We start from the raw sequence: 13146 nt of genomic DNA, 5'->3' as shown, positions 1-13146 counted from the left end.
GACGACGAGCGGGTACCTTCCTGGGCTTGGCACGAAGTCGGGGTGGTCGCCTCGGTCGAAGGTGATAGGCTTGTCGGACCAGTCTAGGTAGATTGGCGCTGCCACCTTCACCAAGCAGACCTCCCGGCGCTCCTGCTTGCGGTGTCGAGCCGAGGCGTTCGCCGCCTGCCCGCCGTAGATCATGAAGCAGTTATGGACCTCCGGGAACTCCTCTTCCTTGCCGCCCTCCTTCTTGTCGTTGTCATGGCCCTTGCCATCTTCCGCCGGGGCCCGGTCTTATGGAAGTAGCGCCGGAGCATGACACATACTTCGAGGGTATGCTTGACGGGCCCCTGGTGATAGGGGCACGGCTCCTTGAGCATCTTGTCGAACGCGCCGACCCCTCCAGGAGGTTTCCGAAGGTTCCTGTGCTCGGCCGCAACGACGAGATTCACGTAGGCGGCGTCGTGTTTCGCTTGCGACTTGTTCTTGGCCTTTTTCTTCGTGCCCTGATGGGTGGACACCTCGGGGGCATCTTTCTTCGGCTCTCCCTGAGGCTGCTTGTCTTTTCGGAAGATGGCTTCGACCGCCTCTTGACCCGAGGCGAACTTGGTGGCGACGTCCATCAGTTCGCTCGTACGGGTGGGAGTCTTGCGCCCTAGTTTGCTCACCAGGACTCGGCAAGTGGTGCCGACGAAGAAAGCCCCGATGACATCCGAGTCGGTAACGTTGGGCAGCTTGGTGCGCTGCTTCGAAAACCGCCGGATGTACTCTCGGAGGGACTCCCCTGGCTGCTGGCGGTAGCTTCGGAGATCCCATGAGTTCCTAGGGCGCACGTACGTGCCTTGGAAGTTTCCCGCGAAAGCCTTGACCAGATCATCCCAGTCGGAGATCTGCGTAGGAGGCAGATGCTCCAGCCAGGCTCGGGCGGCGTCAGAGAGGAAAAGGGGTAGATTACGGATGATGAGGTTGTCATCATCTGCCCCTCCCAACTGGCATGCCAGTCGGTAGTCTGCAAGCCACAGCTCCGGCCTCGTCTCCCCCGAGTACTTGGTGATGGTAGTCGGGGCCCGGAAACGGACGGGGAACGGCGCTCGTCGTATGGCCCGGCTGAAGACTCGCGGACCGGGTGGTTCGGGCGAAGGACTGCGATCCTCCTCACTGTTGCAGCGTCCCCCACGCCTGGGATGGTAGCCTCGGCGCACCTTCTCGTCGAGGCGGGCTCGATGGTCGAGATGGTGGTGCTCGTTGCCGAGGCGATCCCGGGCGGCAGGCGCCTCGTCCCGCGTGCGCTCAGGATGGACCGAGGCTTCCCGCATGCTTCAGGAGGATACCGCGTGATGCTCCGAGGGGTCAGCTCGCCTTCGGGAGGCAGAGCTCTCGGCTCGTCGAACCGCGGCGCCTTCCAGGAGATCCTTGAGTTCGCCCTGGATACTCCGTCCCTCGGTGGTAGATGGCTTTGGCATGGCTCGAAGTAGCATCGCCGCTGCAGCTAGGTCCTGGCCGGACCCGCTGACGGCCGGGGGCAGCGCTGCCCTGGCATTGTCGACGATGCGGCGCTGGATGTCTTGGGCCCGGTGACAGGCTTCTCCCACGAGTGTTCGGCCTGCCCACTCCTGTTCGGTGTTCTGTCGGAGCTGCACAAGCCGGCCTGCTTCCCCGTCGACTCGGGCGTGCATCTCGCGGATTTGCTCGAGCTGTATGTCCTGACCCCCCGTAGGGACTGGGACCATAGCTAGCTCCCGTAGAATGTCAACGCGAGATGTGGGCCCAGGGGGATCGTCAATCTCCGGCATACCGAGGTGGTTGCCTTCGTTGTGATCTCCCTGATTGACGTGGAAACATTCGCGACTTGGGCCGTAACCTTCGTCGCCAAGGTCATGGCCATCGTCAGAACAACCGAGAGGCAGTGGTCACATGCAATCATGAAGTCCCGCATGGCACCGGGGTCACTGAGGTTAGAGAAATCCCAACCAGAGTCGGGGTCGTCCTCTTCCTCGGAACCCGCCGATCCGAGATTGAGACAGCTGTCAATCGGTCCCAGGTCAACCACATGTGGTACCCCAGAAGGTTTGGATACGCCTTTACGAAGGCGCTCACCATAGCGGGGTCGCTAGGTGGATCGAAGCTGAACCGAAAAGGTACGGGATAGAAAACGGACGGTACCTCTTGGTCGATGGATGGTGCTGACATCGCGTTGGGGGCGGAGCACACCGTCATCTCAGGTACGAGGGTAACGCCCAGCAGATCCTTTGCGAGGGTGATGGCATCATCAGCCCGCTTGGGGTTGACGCGTTGCGGGGAAGTGACACCCGCCGTCGTCTCAGGTGCGAGGACAATGCCCGACATGTCCCTCGGGGAGTGTCGGCGTCGTTGACTCGCTCTGGTGCGACAGCCGACAAGGTGCCGCCTCCTGCGTGGCCATGGTTGCCCCGTCTCCGCCTCCTCCGGCGTGGAGGGTGGCGGGGACAACCGGAGTGCTCCTCTTCTGCCGCGGGGAGATGCAGTCGCCGAGCTCTCCGCCGCCGGGCGAGTCGAAGACCGTCGCTGTCGTCGCGCCACGAGGGGAGGAGTACCATGTCGTAGCTGCCGTCGAGGGACATGAACTCGAAACTCCCGAAGTAGAGCACCGTCCCGGGCTGAAGAGGTTGCTGAAGACTCCCCATCTGGAACTCTACGGGAAGGTGTTCGTCAACACGCAACAGGCCCCTACCTAATGTGCCAACTGTCGGTGTTTCGGACCCGGGGGTCCCTGGACCGACGAGTGAAATCGCTGCGTGCCCCTGCCCAGATGGGTTGGCACGGGATGGAACACAAGATGTGAGACAAGCCTTGTATTATCCTGCACCAGGGTGCCGCTCGTAGTAGGGGTTACAAGCGCGTCGCGTGAGGGAGAGTGAGGCAGAGAGTGGGAGCCTGTTCGTCCGCTCCTTCCCTCGCGCAACCCCCCTCCAGGATGGCCCTGGACCTCCCTTTTATAGACGCAAGGAGAGGGTCCAGACGTACAACGGGGGGCGTAGCTATGCGCTAACATGTCCGGCAGAGGAGTGCCTAAGCCTTGTGTACATGCCAATGTGGCCGACGGGGGAAAGCTTGAGCCCTGTACATGTGATGGCGTGGCCGTCGGAGGAGCGCCTGAGTCCTGTAGGAGCACAGCTGGCAGTGCGGCAAGGATCCTGCTGACGTCTCCTTGCTGCCGTAAGGGGGTGAGAGCCACCGGCGTCATGGTGCACGCGGGGCACCATCATTACCCGTCGCCGGGGTAAGCCAGATGGGACGCCGGTCTTGTTCCTTGTAGCCTGAGCTGGCTAGGGATAGGGTAATGATGTACCCCCTGTTGGCGCGGTCGGTCCGAGCCCAAGGTCGGGCGAGGCGGAGACTTCTCTTGAGGCCGAGGCCGGGGTCGGGCGAGGACGCGATTCCTCCCGAGACCGAGGTCGAGGCCGAGTCCGGGGGTCGGGCGAGGCGGAGACCTCCTCCCGAGGCCGGAGCCTGAGGTCGGGCGAGGCGGAGCTTCCTGTTGCGCCCGAGGCCGAACTCGGTGGTTGATCGTGACTTGTTGTCAGTCTTTGCCTGGGTGGTTGGCACGGCAGTCGGAGCGGGGCGAGCGGCGCTGTTTTTCTGTCATATCGGACAGTAAAAGAGAGGGGCGAAGTGACTGCGGTCACTTTGGCCTAGCCGACTGAGGCGCGTGTGTCAGGATACGACGTCAGGCATCCCCTGCATTGAATGCGCCTGCGAAGCAGTCGGTTGGTGAGGCGGTCTAGCCAAGGTTGCTTCACAACGAAGCCTGCTCGAGCCGGGCTCCGGGAGAGCCGAGGGGGTGCCCGTTGCCTGAGACGGCTCTCGGGCGAGGCGTGAACTTGTCTGGGACTGCTGCTCCAGCCCGAGGCTGGGCTCGGGTGAGGTGGCGTCCCTTAGGTGGACGAAGCCTTGACTTGAACCGCGCCCGTCAGTTGGTCTGAGGGTGTTTACCAGCCGTGATTAGGAGTGTTGGGGGTACCCCTAATTATGGTACCCGACAGGTACACTATTGCACTCTCGATCAGATAGAGCATAAAAAACATCCTATTTTTTTGAGCAATTTAAAACAATGTGCAGTCAACAAAAGAAGAAATATATAACATCGGAACAAAGCGTCGTGTTAAGAAGGTATAAAGGAATGAGTATTAAAAAGAACTTTGCTCAAGTAGCAAAATTCTGAGCAGATGTGTAGAAGATAAAGAAGCCCGTGTTGCCAAATAGAAATTTAGAGTTCACTGTAAAAACAATTAGAACGGTAAGCCGAGTATCATGTATAATGAATATTCATTGTAAGCCGATCAAAAGGTACATAGCAGGAGCATAGTTTCGTATTTGGAAGGTCTAAAGGAAGGTGTAATACGTTGAAGATAATGGAGACTGCTGTCATTCAGAAGTTTATAATTCATTGGAAAAACATTTGAAACAGTTAGTAGAGTATCATGGAAAATGAATAATCATAGTAGGTATATATGAGGGGGAAAAGAACGAAGTTTGGGGAAAAAATATAAATTTCCTTAGGAAACTGGAGGCCCTCCTAGACTGAAAAAGTATTCTGCCCATCAGATTTACCAATTATTTAAAAAAAAACTTTACATAATGCACAAACATTGAATTATTGAATAAGAACCATAGAACATTCATTAATAAAAAATTAGGTAATGCACAAATATTAAATTAAATAAAATTAAATAAGATTTATAGAAAGTTGACTCAATGAACGGGATGATGGTTTCAGGTGACAAGGCAGAGCCGATTTTGCTGTACCAACACTGTAGCGGCGTGGGAAACAAAGAGATGAATGATAGGGGCATGCAACACAATGACATCCGGACGGGGCGAGCCAGTGGGACCCGGTGGCTTCCTGACTCCTGAGGAACGGCGCCGCAGGGGCGATAGGGACGGAGGTGCGAATGGTGGAAGCAGTTACCTTCGAAAAAGACGTCGAAATAGAAAGCATTCTGCGTTCGGGAAAGAAAACGACGCCGAGGCAGCCTGTCATCCGCGAAACTGGGATTCCGTCTCACGCGAACTCTTCTCACTTGTCACTTCCTCCCGGAGCATAGCACCTTCTAGAGAACTCGAGGAGTATTCCCTTCAAAAGAACTCGATGCTTGTATGATTAAAAAAACAGACAATCAGTAAACGACAGATGGACGGTAGGATCAGCTTCATGGCTATACGAACTGACGGCTAAAAAATTCTAACGACGTGTCCACTATGTCTTGACCTTGCTTTAATATATAGAAATAGAAATAGAAATATGTGCTGGATATCCTAGCTCGATCTTGGCAAACCCACCCGTCTGTTCTCGTCGTGGCGGCCGCCCTGTCGCCGTGTCCCCAATCCGGCTCCGACAATCCCACGCCCAGCAGTCCAGCTCCAGCACCATCAGCGCCGCCCTGCCCCTGTCCCTAATCCCACGCGGCCACACCCAGGACCCAGCGGCCTGCGGGCTGCGGCAGTGCGGCTAGCACACCACCCGTCCAGCCGTCCAGCCGATCTAGGTCTCTATGTGTCCTTTGAGTCTTCTCTCCATATAAATTCATCATAAAAGCTCAAAAGACCTAGATCGGCTTTTTCCCCCTTGTTCGGCAAAGGCGTTTCGGGGTGTTCATCGTGGATTGATCGATCATGGCGGAGGGGGAGACATCGGCGGAGGAAAAGAGGAGGCGGACGGGGCCACCAGAGGCGCAGGAGTTGGAGGAGACAAAGAGGAGGCGGACGGGGCCACCAGAGGCGCAGGAGTTGGAGGAGCGCCTGGACTCTCTCAGGGACAAAATTGCGGCCGCAAGGCTTGTCGCTGGCAGCCGATTCGGCGAGGAGCAGCGACGGTCCTTGTTGCGGGAGTGGTTGCGCCTCGCATCTGCCAAGTTGGATCTGGATCTCTCAGGCATGAGCGAGTTGGACCGATCGGCAGAGGCGTTGCCTTGGTTGGTGCCGCCGGAGGAGGCAGACAAGAGGACGACACACACGCGGCAAGAGGTGCAGGAGTTGGAGGAGCGCATGACCTGTCTGCAGTTGCTATCCGAGGACGCAGCAGATGACAGGATTCTCGCCAGAAGGGAGCTTGGAGCAGCAGCCGACGAGTTCCTGCTCCGCTTGACGACGCGTCAACGGGCCTTGGCGCGCGAGTACTCGCGCCTCGCCAACCTGAAGAGGCCTCCCGATCTCTCCGGCATGACTGAGGCCGACCGGGGGGCGGAGGCGGAGAGGCTGAGGGAGGAGATGTTGCAGAAGGCGCGTCAACTCCAGGACCAGGGGGACATGAGCGGCGCCCGCGAGTCTGAAGGTCTGGCACGCATCATCGACTTCGATGTCAAGCAGGGTGGCGAATACCTCAACAGTATCTGCTGTGTCGGCAACATCTACACCTTCGACCACACAGAGGAGTGTAAGTTCCTCAGGCAGTCACAGTAATTCTTAACTGACTCATGTTCTTGACTGCATGTCAGTATGTGTGATTTGTTCCTGCTTATTGGTTCCATTATATATATCATTAGTTCATTACATGTGCTTCCTCACAGCGCCCGTTGGTCCGATGAGATTTACCAACAGACCCTGGCAAGACAAGATGTGTGTGAATTGTGCGTCGATAAACATCCTATCTGTCAAGATTGCATGCTCGGATATCGACTTCCCCATCCAAGTCTATGGCACCGTTGTTGCCAGGGACTGCATCGACTACAAGTGTGTTTACCTCTTCCGCCGAGATAATGACCATTGCCAACTCATCAGCTCTAATGTATGTACCTACAACTTCTTCCTTCCCTCCCTCCCTAATCGCATCATTCCTGTTATTTCAGGTTGCTAGCTAGCTCTCCTTTTTTTTCATATGTATGACTGTATGCAAAGGGAGAGGGAGGGAGGCTAAGATCTATATACTCTTGACCTGCAATTGATTTATACTAGTAACTTGCTCGTGCCTAGCGCGAGTCTTCGATCAATGCTGAACACATTTAAAAGCGTGCATATGTGGATATATCTAAACAAACAATTGTCCACGGTAGTAGAACAATTAAGTCTACAAATGTAGCAGCATCAGCAATCTAGATGTCAACATTCTAAGTTTCAGATTAATGATCTTAAGGACAACATAATAGAGGCTGATAACTCTATTGTGTGTATTAGATGAATTTAAGGTTAATTTACTATTATTTACATCATGGCTAGCAAATATACAAATTAAAAGGTGCATATTTAGAAAAGCAAACAGGAAATGTGTTAAGCATACATGTTTTCCTCGGAGTGATGACTTTTGGAAAGTGAAGTTGTGATGTCTCCATGCAATGGACCGATATGTGGAATCAGTAAAAAAAAAGGTTAAAATCCACATAAATCGGTGTACAATTAATAGAAAATGGGGAAAAGTACATGTGTTAGTTATCTATATCTTCTGCACTGAAATTAACATGGAGAATTAGGTAGGGCATAGATTGTTAATTGCATGGTAATATCTATGAACAAAATTAATGGTGTCTTTAAGAAATGCATACGTATACAAGGACGACACATGAATAGCAGCTGCACAAAAATATAGTAAGGCTGCACTGACATTTAACACTTACCATGAAAGAAAGCAAAATCATGTAATCCTTCGTCAGCTCAAAGAGAAGCAATATTGAAGTCAATGGGAATGAATAGACTGAAGCTAGTGTAGCAGCCATTCTGACCTACAGAAAAATAGAGATAGTGCACATCATTACTTATCGCATCAGGAAAAGTGAGTTGCAAAGCAAACCAGAGCCTAGGCTTGTGGCAGTGCAACGACAACATTACCCTCAGTAAAGTTGAAATTATTAAATAAGCTACCGACGCCCTCCAAAACAGTTCCAGCAGCAGCTCCAATCATAAGACTTAGAGCATATAGCCTGTCTAAAAGGTCAGAGTCCTTGCAGAGGGCAATTGTAACTACCTTTGCAGCTGCTATTTGAGTTAGCTATCAGGTAGTTGGAGCAGAAGCACTTTCGTTAGTATGCAATATGTCCTCGACATTTGTGAAACCCTAGTATAAAATCACTGAATATTTTAGAGCTATGGTAGCAGCTCCTAGCCCACCCAAAGCAGGGTACACTGTAATAGGAAAAGTTTTATACGCCTAAAAGAATCTTGAAAACCATCCTACCAATCCATCAAATACCACACTGCCTTTGTCTACTCGATTCTACCATAACATTGATCTGAAACATCTTTTTCTAGGAAAATATGTACGTATGCCACTAGCCTGTCATTTTACACCTTTTTCACACGCAGGAAGAATCATTGATCTTGACTGGCCCAAAACGGGGACTTGCATTGTGGTACGATGCTGATTATGTTCAGACTGATCTCTGGGTCAAGGATCGTCAAGGGCATTGCAAACAATTCAGTAAGGGGATCGTGAGGATCCCAGGCAATCAAGTGTTTGACAAATGTGAGCCTGAAACAGTATCTCTTGCTACCAGGCTCAGTACTGTGGATGTGACATATGACGTTGTGGAATGTGCGGTGGAGGCAACTGTTGCAGCTGAAGTTACACAGGGGGAATTCTATGGAGCAATGACTGCCCACACCACCAGAAGCAAGAGGAGGATTGTGCTGTTTGATAGCCAAGTAGGAGGTGATAAATGTCATGGTTTGATTCAATTGATGCGACCTGTTGTATCGGTCTCTGTGATGGACAAGCTGAAAATTTTCGCAACGACCGCTGCTGGTGTCTCTACAGGCGTTGAAGTTACTCCTAGATGGAACGGTGGACACGAATTCGTACTCACTTTAGGTGACGCTACGATTTGTGTGAAGGTTACTTGGTCGATGGTAGATCCACGGCTTTAAATGGGTTCGCCTGTTCGTTGTTAAGCATCATCGGTGGAAGTGTAGTAGTGTTGCATTGGAAGGGTTTATTCTACTCTTGTTATTTGTCTAAATGCATCATTTTTTTTGTGTGGTGGTGGTGGGGTTGTGTTGCTGGGTTCTCAGGTAATATTTTAAATAAAACCTGAAAATCCAGGCAGAGCTCACCTTTTGGTGCGGCCATGGTGGTCTTCACCTTTTGCTGGGTTCTCATGCTTGTTTGAGGCAGATATGATGAGTGGCTACAAACAGACTGGAGCGTTCAGGTGTGCGAGCATCCAGAGCTGAACGGAATTGTGATTCTAACTGACTAGAAACTGAAGAGCCTCCTTTCAGTTTTAAATTGTGCATCGGAATTGTAGAATTGTTATCTTAGCTTTCAAGGCATCGGCACTTCAACCTTCGGTTTACTCGTGTGTGAAGTCGTAGAAACATTGGCCCTTTCGTTCGTTCTCTTGGGAGAGTTCCAGTGGCGATGAAGCTTTTCAGTTTTCACAGCTCGGATGTGAGCAAATCCATTAGCTCCTGCACTGCATGGTACGGTACCTGCTACGTTTTGAACATTTGTGAAGCATTCAATTTTTTTTTTTTTTTTGCCTTTGTTTAAGACAGACTGCTTATCACAAAGCATCCTCTGTCGGTTCAAGATATACAGCACTGTCTACCTGATAACAGGTGGACTATACAAAACTCCAGGCAGCTAGGAAGGCTCTATCTGTATTGTTCGTTCTCGTTCAAGATATAGTGTTTCCTCTCCAGAACAGAAAGATACGATTTTGTGCTACATAAATTGCAATCAAAAGTTTGGACGCAGCCTTGAAAGCTAACAAATACCACAATTGTCAAATTACTTTGGTCCATCTGAAAGACCAGAAGGAAAGGAAAAATGACAGAACGTCCATACAGCTAGTATTGTCTGCTCAACTAAAGTGCAAATAGTGCTCTACGTCGTTCTTTTCTTCTTTTACCTTCTTCAGATCTGAAGATTTTTTTTTGAATGTAACTCAGACCACGTCTAGACGTCTATCCAAACAAAATATGGGTAGCGCAATAGTAGGTTAAGTAAACCTCGTTCTAAAATACTAAGTTGATATGTACATAAGATCCAACTTAAATATAAATTAAACTTCCTTCTCAATCAAATTAGAGAGGATACAGAGTAATATACGCCATAATACTGATGATTGTTTTTTTTTTGCACGGCAGTGCAGCTTATTCAAAAAAAATAATGAGAAAAATACTATACGCTAGATCATCAATTACGTCCCCAGACTCTGTAAGAAAAGGCAGCATGGTTGCTAAAAGCAGATATGTTTAAATCCAATCATCACACCTGCAACAAATGTTAATGGACATTAGCTATACCCAAGAAAACACGACAAAACTTTTATCCTAGTAAATAAACAGTATAGAAAACTGCAATATAGATAACTGTAGAAAACAAATAAGCCTCAGAAAGCTTATCCCAATAACATATAGATACATATAAAATGGTGAATGAGTGTGTTCATTGTTCAATAGAGACCTGATTTAATATGTATTAGAAATCATGAAAGTGAAGTACCAGCAAGGATCAAAAGATAAGAATTACTTGTTCTAAAACTGGTACAAATAAGGTTAGCTTACAAATGATAGTTTAGAAATAAGTTTGGAATTGATATGTTTAATTAGGAGGGGTCATCTCCCTTCCTGAAAGATTCTCAGAAAGAGCATCACTACCCTTTACACACCTGCAACAGATGTCAATGGACATTAGCTATACCCAAGAAAACACGACAAAACGTTTATCCTAGTAAATAAACAGTATAGAAAACTGCAATGTAGATAACTGTAGAAAACAAATAAGCCTCAGAAAGCTTATCCCAATAACATATAGATACATATAAAATGGTGAATGGGTGTGTTCATTGTTCAATAGAGACCTGATTTAATATGTATTAGAAATTTTTAAACTGAAGTACTAGTGTAACACCCAAATATGTAAACAAAGGAAATAGAGTTGATCTCAATGTTTGGTGACCATTATTTATCATTACAGGTGATTGATCATGTTTAGAAATGAGTAAATCTTTACTAAAACACAAATAAACCATTGCATCATATTGGATTTTTGTTTGTGCATTTAAAACAGTAATAATATGAATAAAAATAAAATAATAATGAGAATTTGGGTTTTAGTCTAAATTTAAATTCTAGAACTGGGAAATAAGTGAAGGAAAGAAATGAGAAAAATACTACTTAAAATAAAATAAAAATAAAAGTAAATATCTTTTACACTGATATTATCAAACTGTACATTTAAAACCGAGGACAAATTCATCACAAAGTTGGAATTTAAATTTAATTGAAGATTGAATTTGAAATGGAAAAGCAAAAGAAAATAAAAAGAAAAAGTCCAAAGTCGCGCCTGGGCCGAAACCACTGTCGGCCCACTTCGTCATTTTCCCCGCACGGCCCATCTAACCCTACGCGCGCTACCAGAAGAAATCCTGAAAAGGAAATGTGCCCTTGGGCCATTTCTATAATATTTTGGTGATTAAATGCCCAACACGTTTGATTAAGTTCTTATGTGCTAAATAAAGTGAGGAGTGCAAATCATATAATAATGTATGTTTCTAGACTTAGTAAATTGGTTTTTGAATACTAACATGTTCGTCTAAGTGCTAGAAACAGTGTCAAGACAAGAAGATTCGAATTGGAAAAGGGTGGCTGTGAGCAGCCAGCAACAGCTCGGGTCAGGTGCACCGGACTGTCCGGTGCCCCAGGCTGGTCAAACGTCAACTGGCTGCTATCGGGAAAAGAGAAGAGCGACGTGGCTATAATTCACCGGACTATCCGGTGGCGCACCGAACTGTCCAGTGAACCAACGGCGCCAGCGGCCAACGGTCGGTCGCGCGATCAACGCGCGACACGTGGCCTGTGCCAACGGTCGGTTGGGCACACCGGACTGTCCAGTGCGCCAACCGATCCCGAGGACCAACGGTCAGATGCGCCAGATATGGAAGGAGATCGCGCACCGGACTGCTACAGTGACTGTCCGGTGGTGCATCGGATTGTCCAGTGCACCACTCGACAGAAGGCAAGAAATGCCTTCCAAACTAATCTCCAACGGCTCCTAGCTGCCTTGGGGCTATAAAAGGGACCCCTAGGCGCATGGAGGAGAACACCAAGCATTCTCTAAGCACACTAAGACATCCATATGGATTGAGTGGGATTGAGTGGGTTTAAATCCCAAGCAAGTCAAACTTATTCTTAATTTTTTCTAATCCCATCCAATCCATGGGTAACGGGATTAACCGAACAAGGCCTAATAGAGATTTTGACTTGCTATAGATTAAAACCCATCCAATCCCCTCCGATCCATGTCGAGAGAAAACGAACAAGCCCTTAACAGGTGGACTACATAAAAGGCTTCTAGAATTAAAATGTGTTTGCTCTATGTCATGTGAAAAGGGTGCTGATTACTTCGTTCAAAAAAAGGGTGCTGATTAAACAGGTTACCTTTTGAGCGTTATTCGTTTGTCTTAACCCAATCTACTTGATCAGAAGCATCTGCGGCAACCGTTGGCTTCTTGTCCTCCTTGGCAACGACGGATTGATCTCCTTTGACTTGATTATCATCCACTTGGAGCTCAGCTGCTAAAACAGTATCATTTCTGCTTTTGCCAGAATTAGGTGACTCTTCAAAGACAAAGATCGAGACTTTCCTTCTTCAATACATCTTCGTACAATACAATTACTTTTTTTTTCAAGAAGTCATAATCATTTCCAAAAAAAGAGTATTGATATCATTACATAAATTATAGTATACATTTTTATGGTACAGTTATTCTGAGATAAGTGTTATGACCGTTTTCTACGAACTCGGTCAAATTTAATAACATTTAGTTCAGCTTAAAGTCAAAATTTGTAATCCTTTTTTTAGAGTAAGTACTTACTGTCAGCAAACTGAAATCTGAAAAGGAAAGTCTCGTGTGTCGTAGCCCTTGTAGAGGAGCAGACAACAAAAAAAAACTTCCCTTGCCCTCCATTGTCTTCTCCTCTTCTTCCGTATCGCGGGGTGGGAAGAGAGTTAACAAACAAGAACAATCGAGGCAGGCAAGAGCCAAAACAGGAGAGGTGATGATGGACCAGTGTGCAAAGCGAAGGCGGCCAAGCAAGCAAGCCCACCGCGCCGTCGCACCATCTCTACCTCACGCACGTCGTCACCGTACACGGTGCTCCTGACCCCAACTCTCGGCGTCCCAGCTCCTGCTCTTCCTCCGTCACCTACGATGCCTCCTTGAGACGCATCAGCTCTACCTCCGCAAGCTG

At 48.8% G+C, this 13146-nt stretch overlaps 1 protein-coding gene across 1 annotated transcript; it reads left to right on the top strand.

The window, feature by feature from the left end:
* Positions 1–5102: 5102 nt before the first annotated feature.
* On the top strand, positions 5103–9175 carry LOC103635610 (uncharacterized). The gene is made up of 3 exons (XM_008658021.3): positions 5103–6394; positions 6528–6745; positions 8254–9175. The coding sequence occupies exons 1-3, from the start codon at positions 5635–5637 to the stop codon at positions 8812–8814; spliced, it is 1539 nt and encodes a 512-aa protein (XP_008656243.2). The 5' UTR covers positions 5103–5634; the 3' UTR covers positions 8815–9175.
* The last annotated feature ends 3971 nt before the right edge of the window (positions 9176–13146 follow it).

This window comes from Zea mays, chromosome 8 (assembly GCF_902167145.1).
Source record: "Zea mays cultivar B73 chromosome 8, Zm-B73-REFERENCE-NAM-5.0, whole genome shotgun sequence".
In the NCBI taxonomy this organism is placed as follows: Eukaryota; Viridiplantae; Streptophyta; class Magnoliopsida; order Poales; family Poaceae; genus Zea; species Zea mays.
Note: the sequence above shows the minus strand (reverse complement) of the source record. Positions and strands in the feature narration are given on the sequence as shown.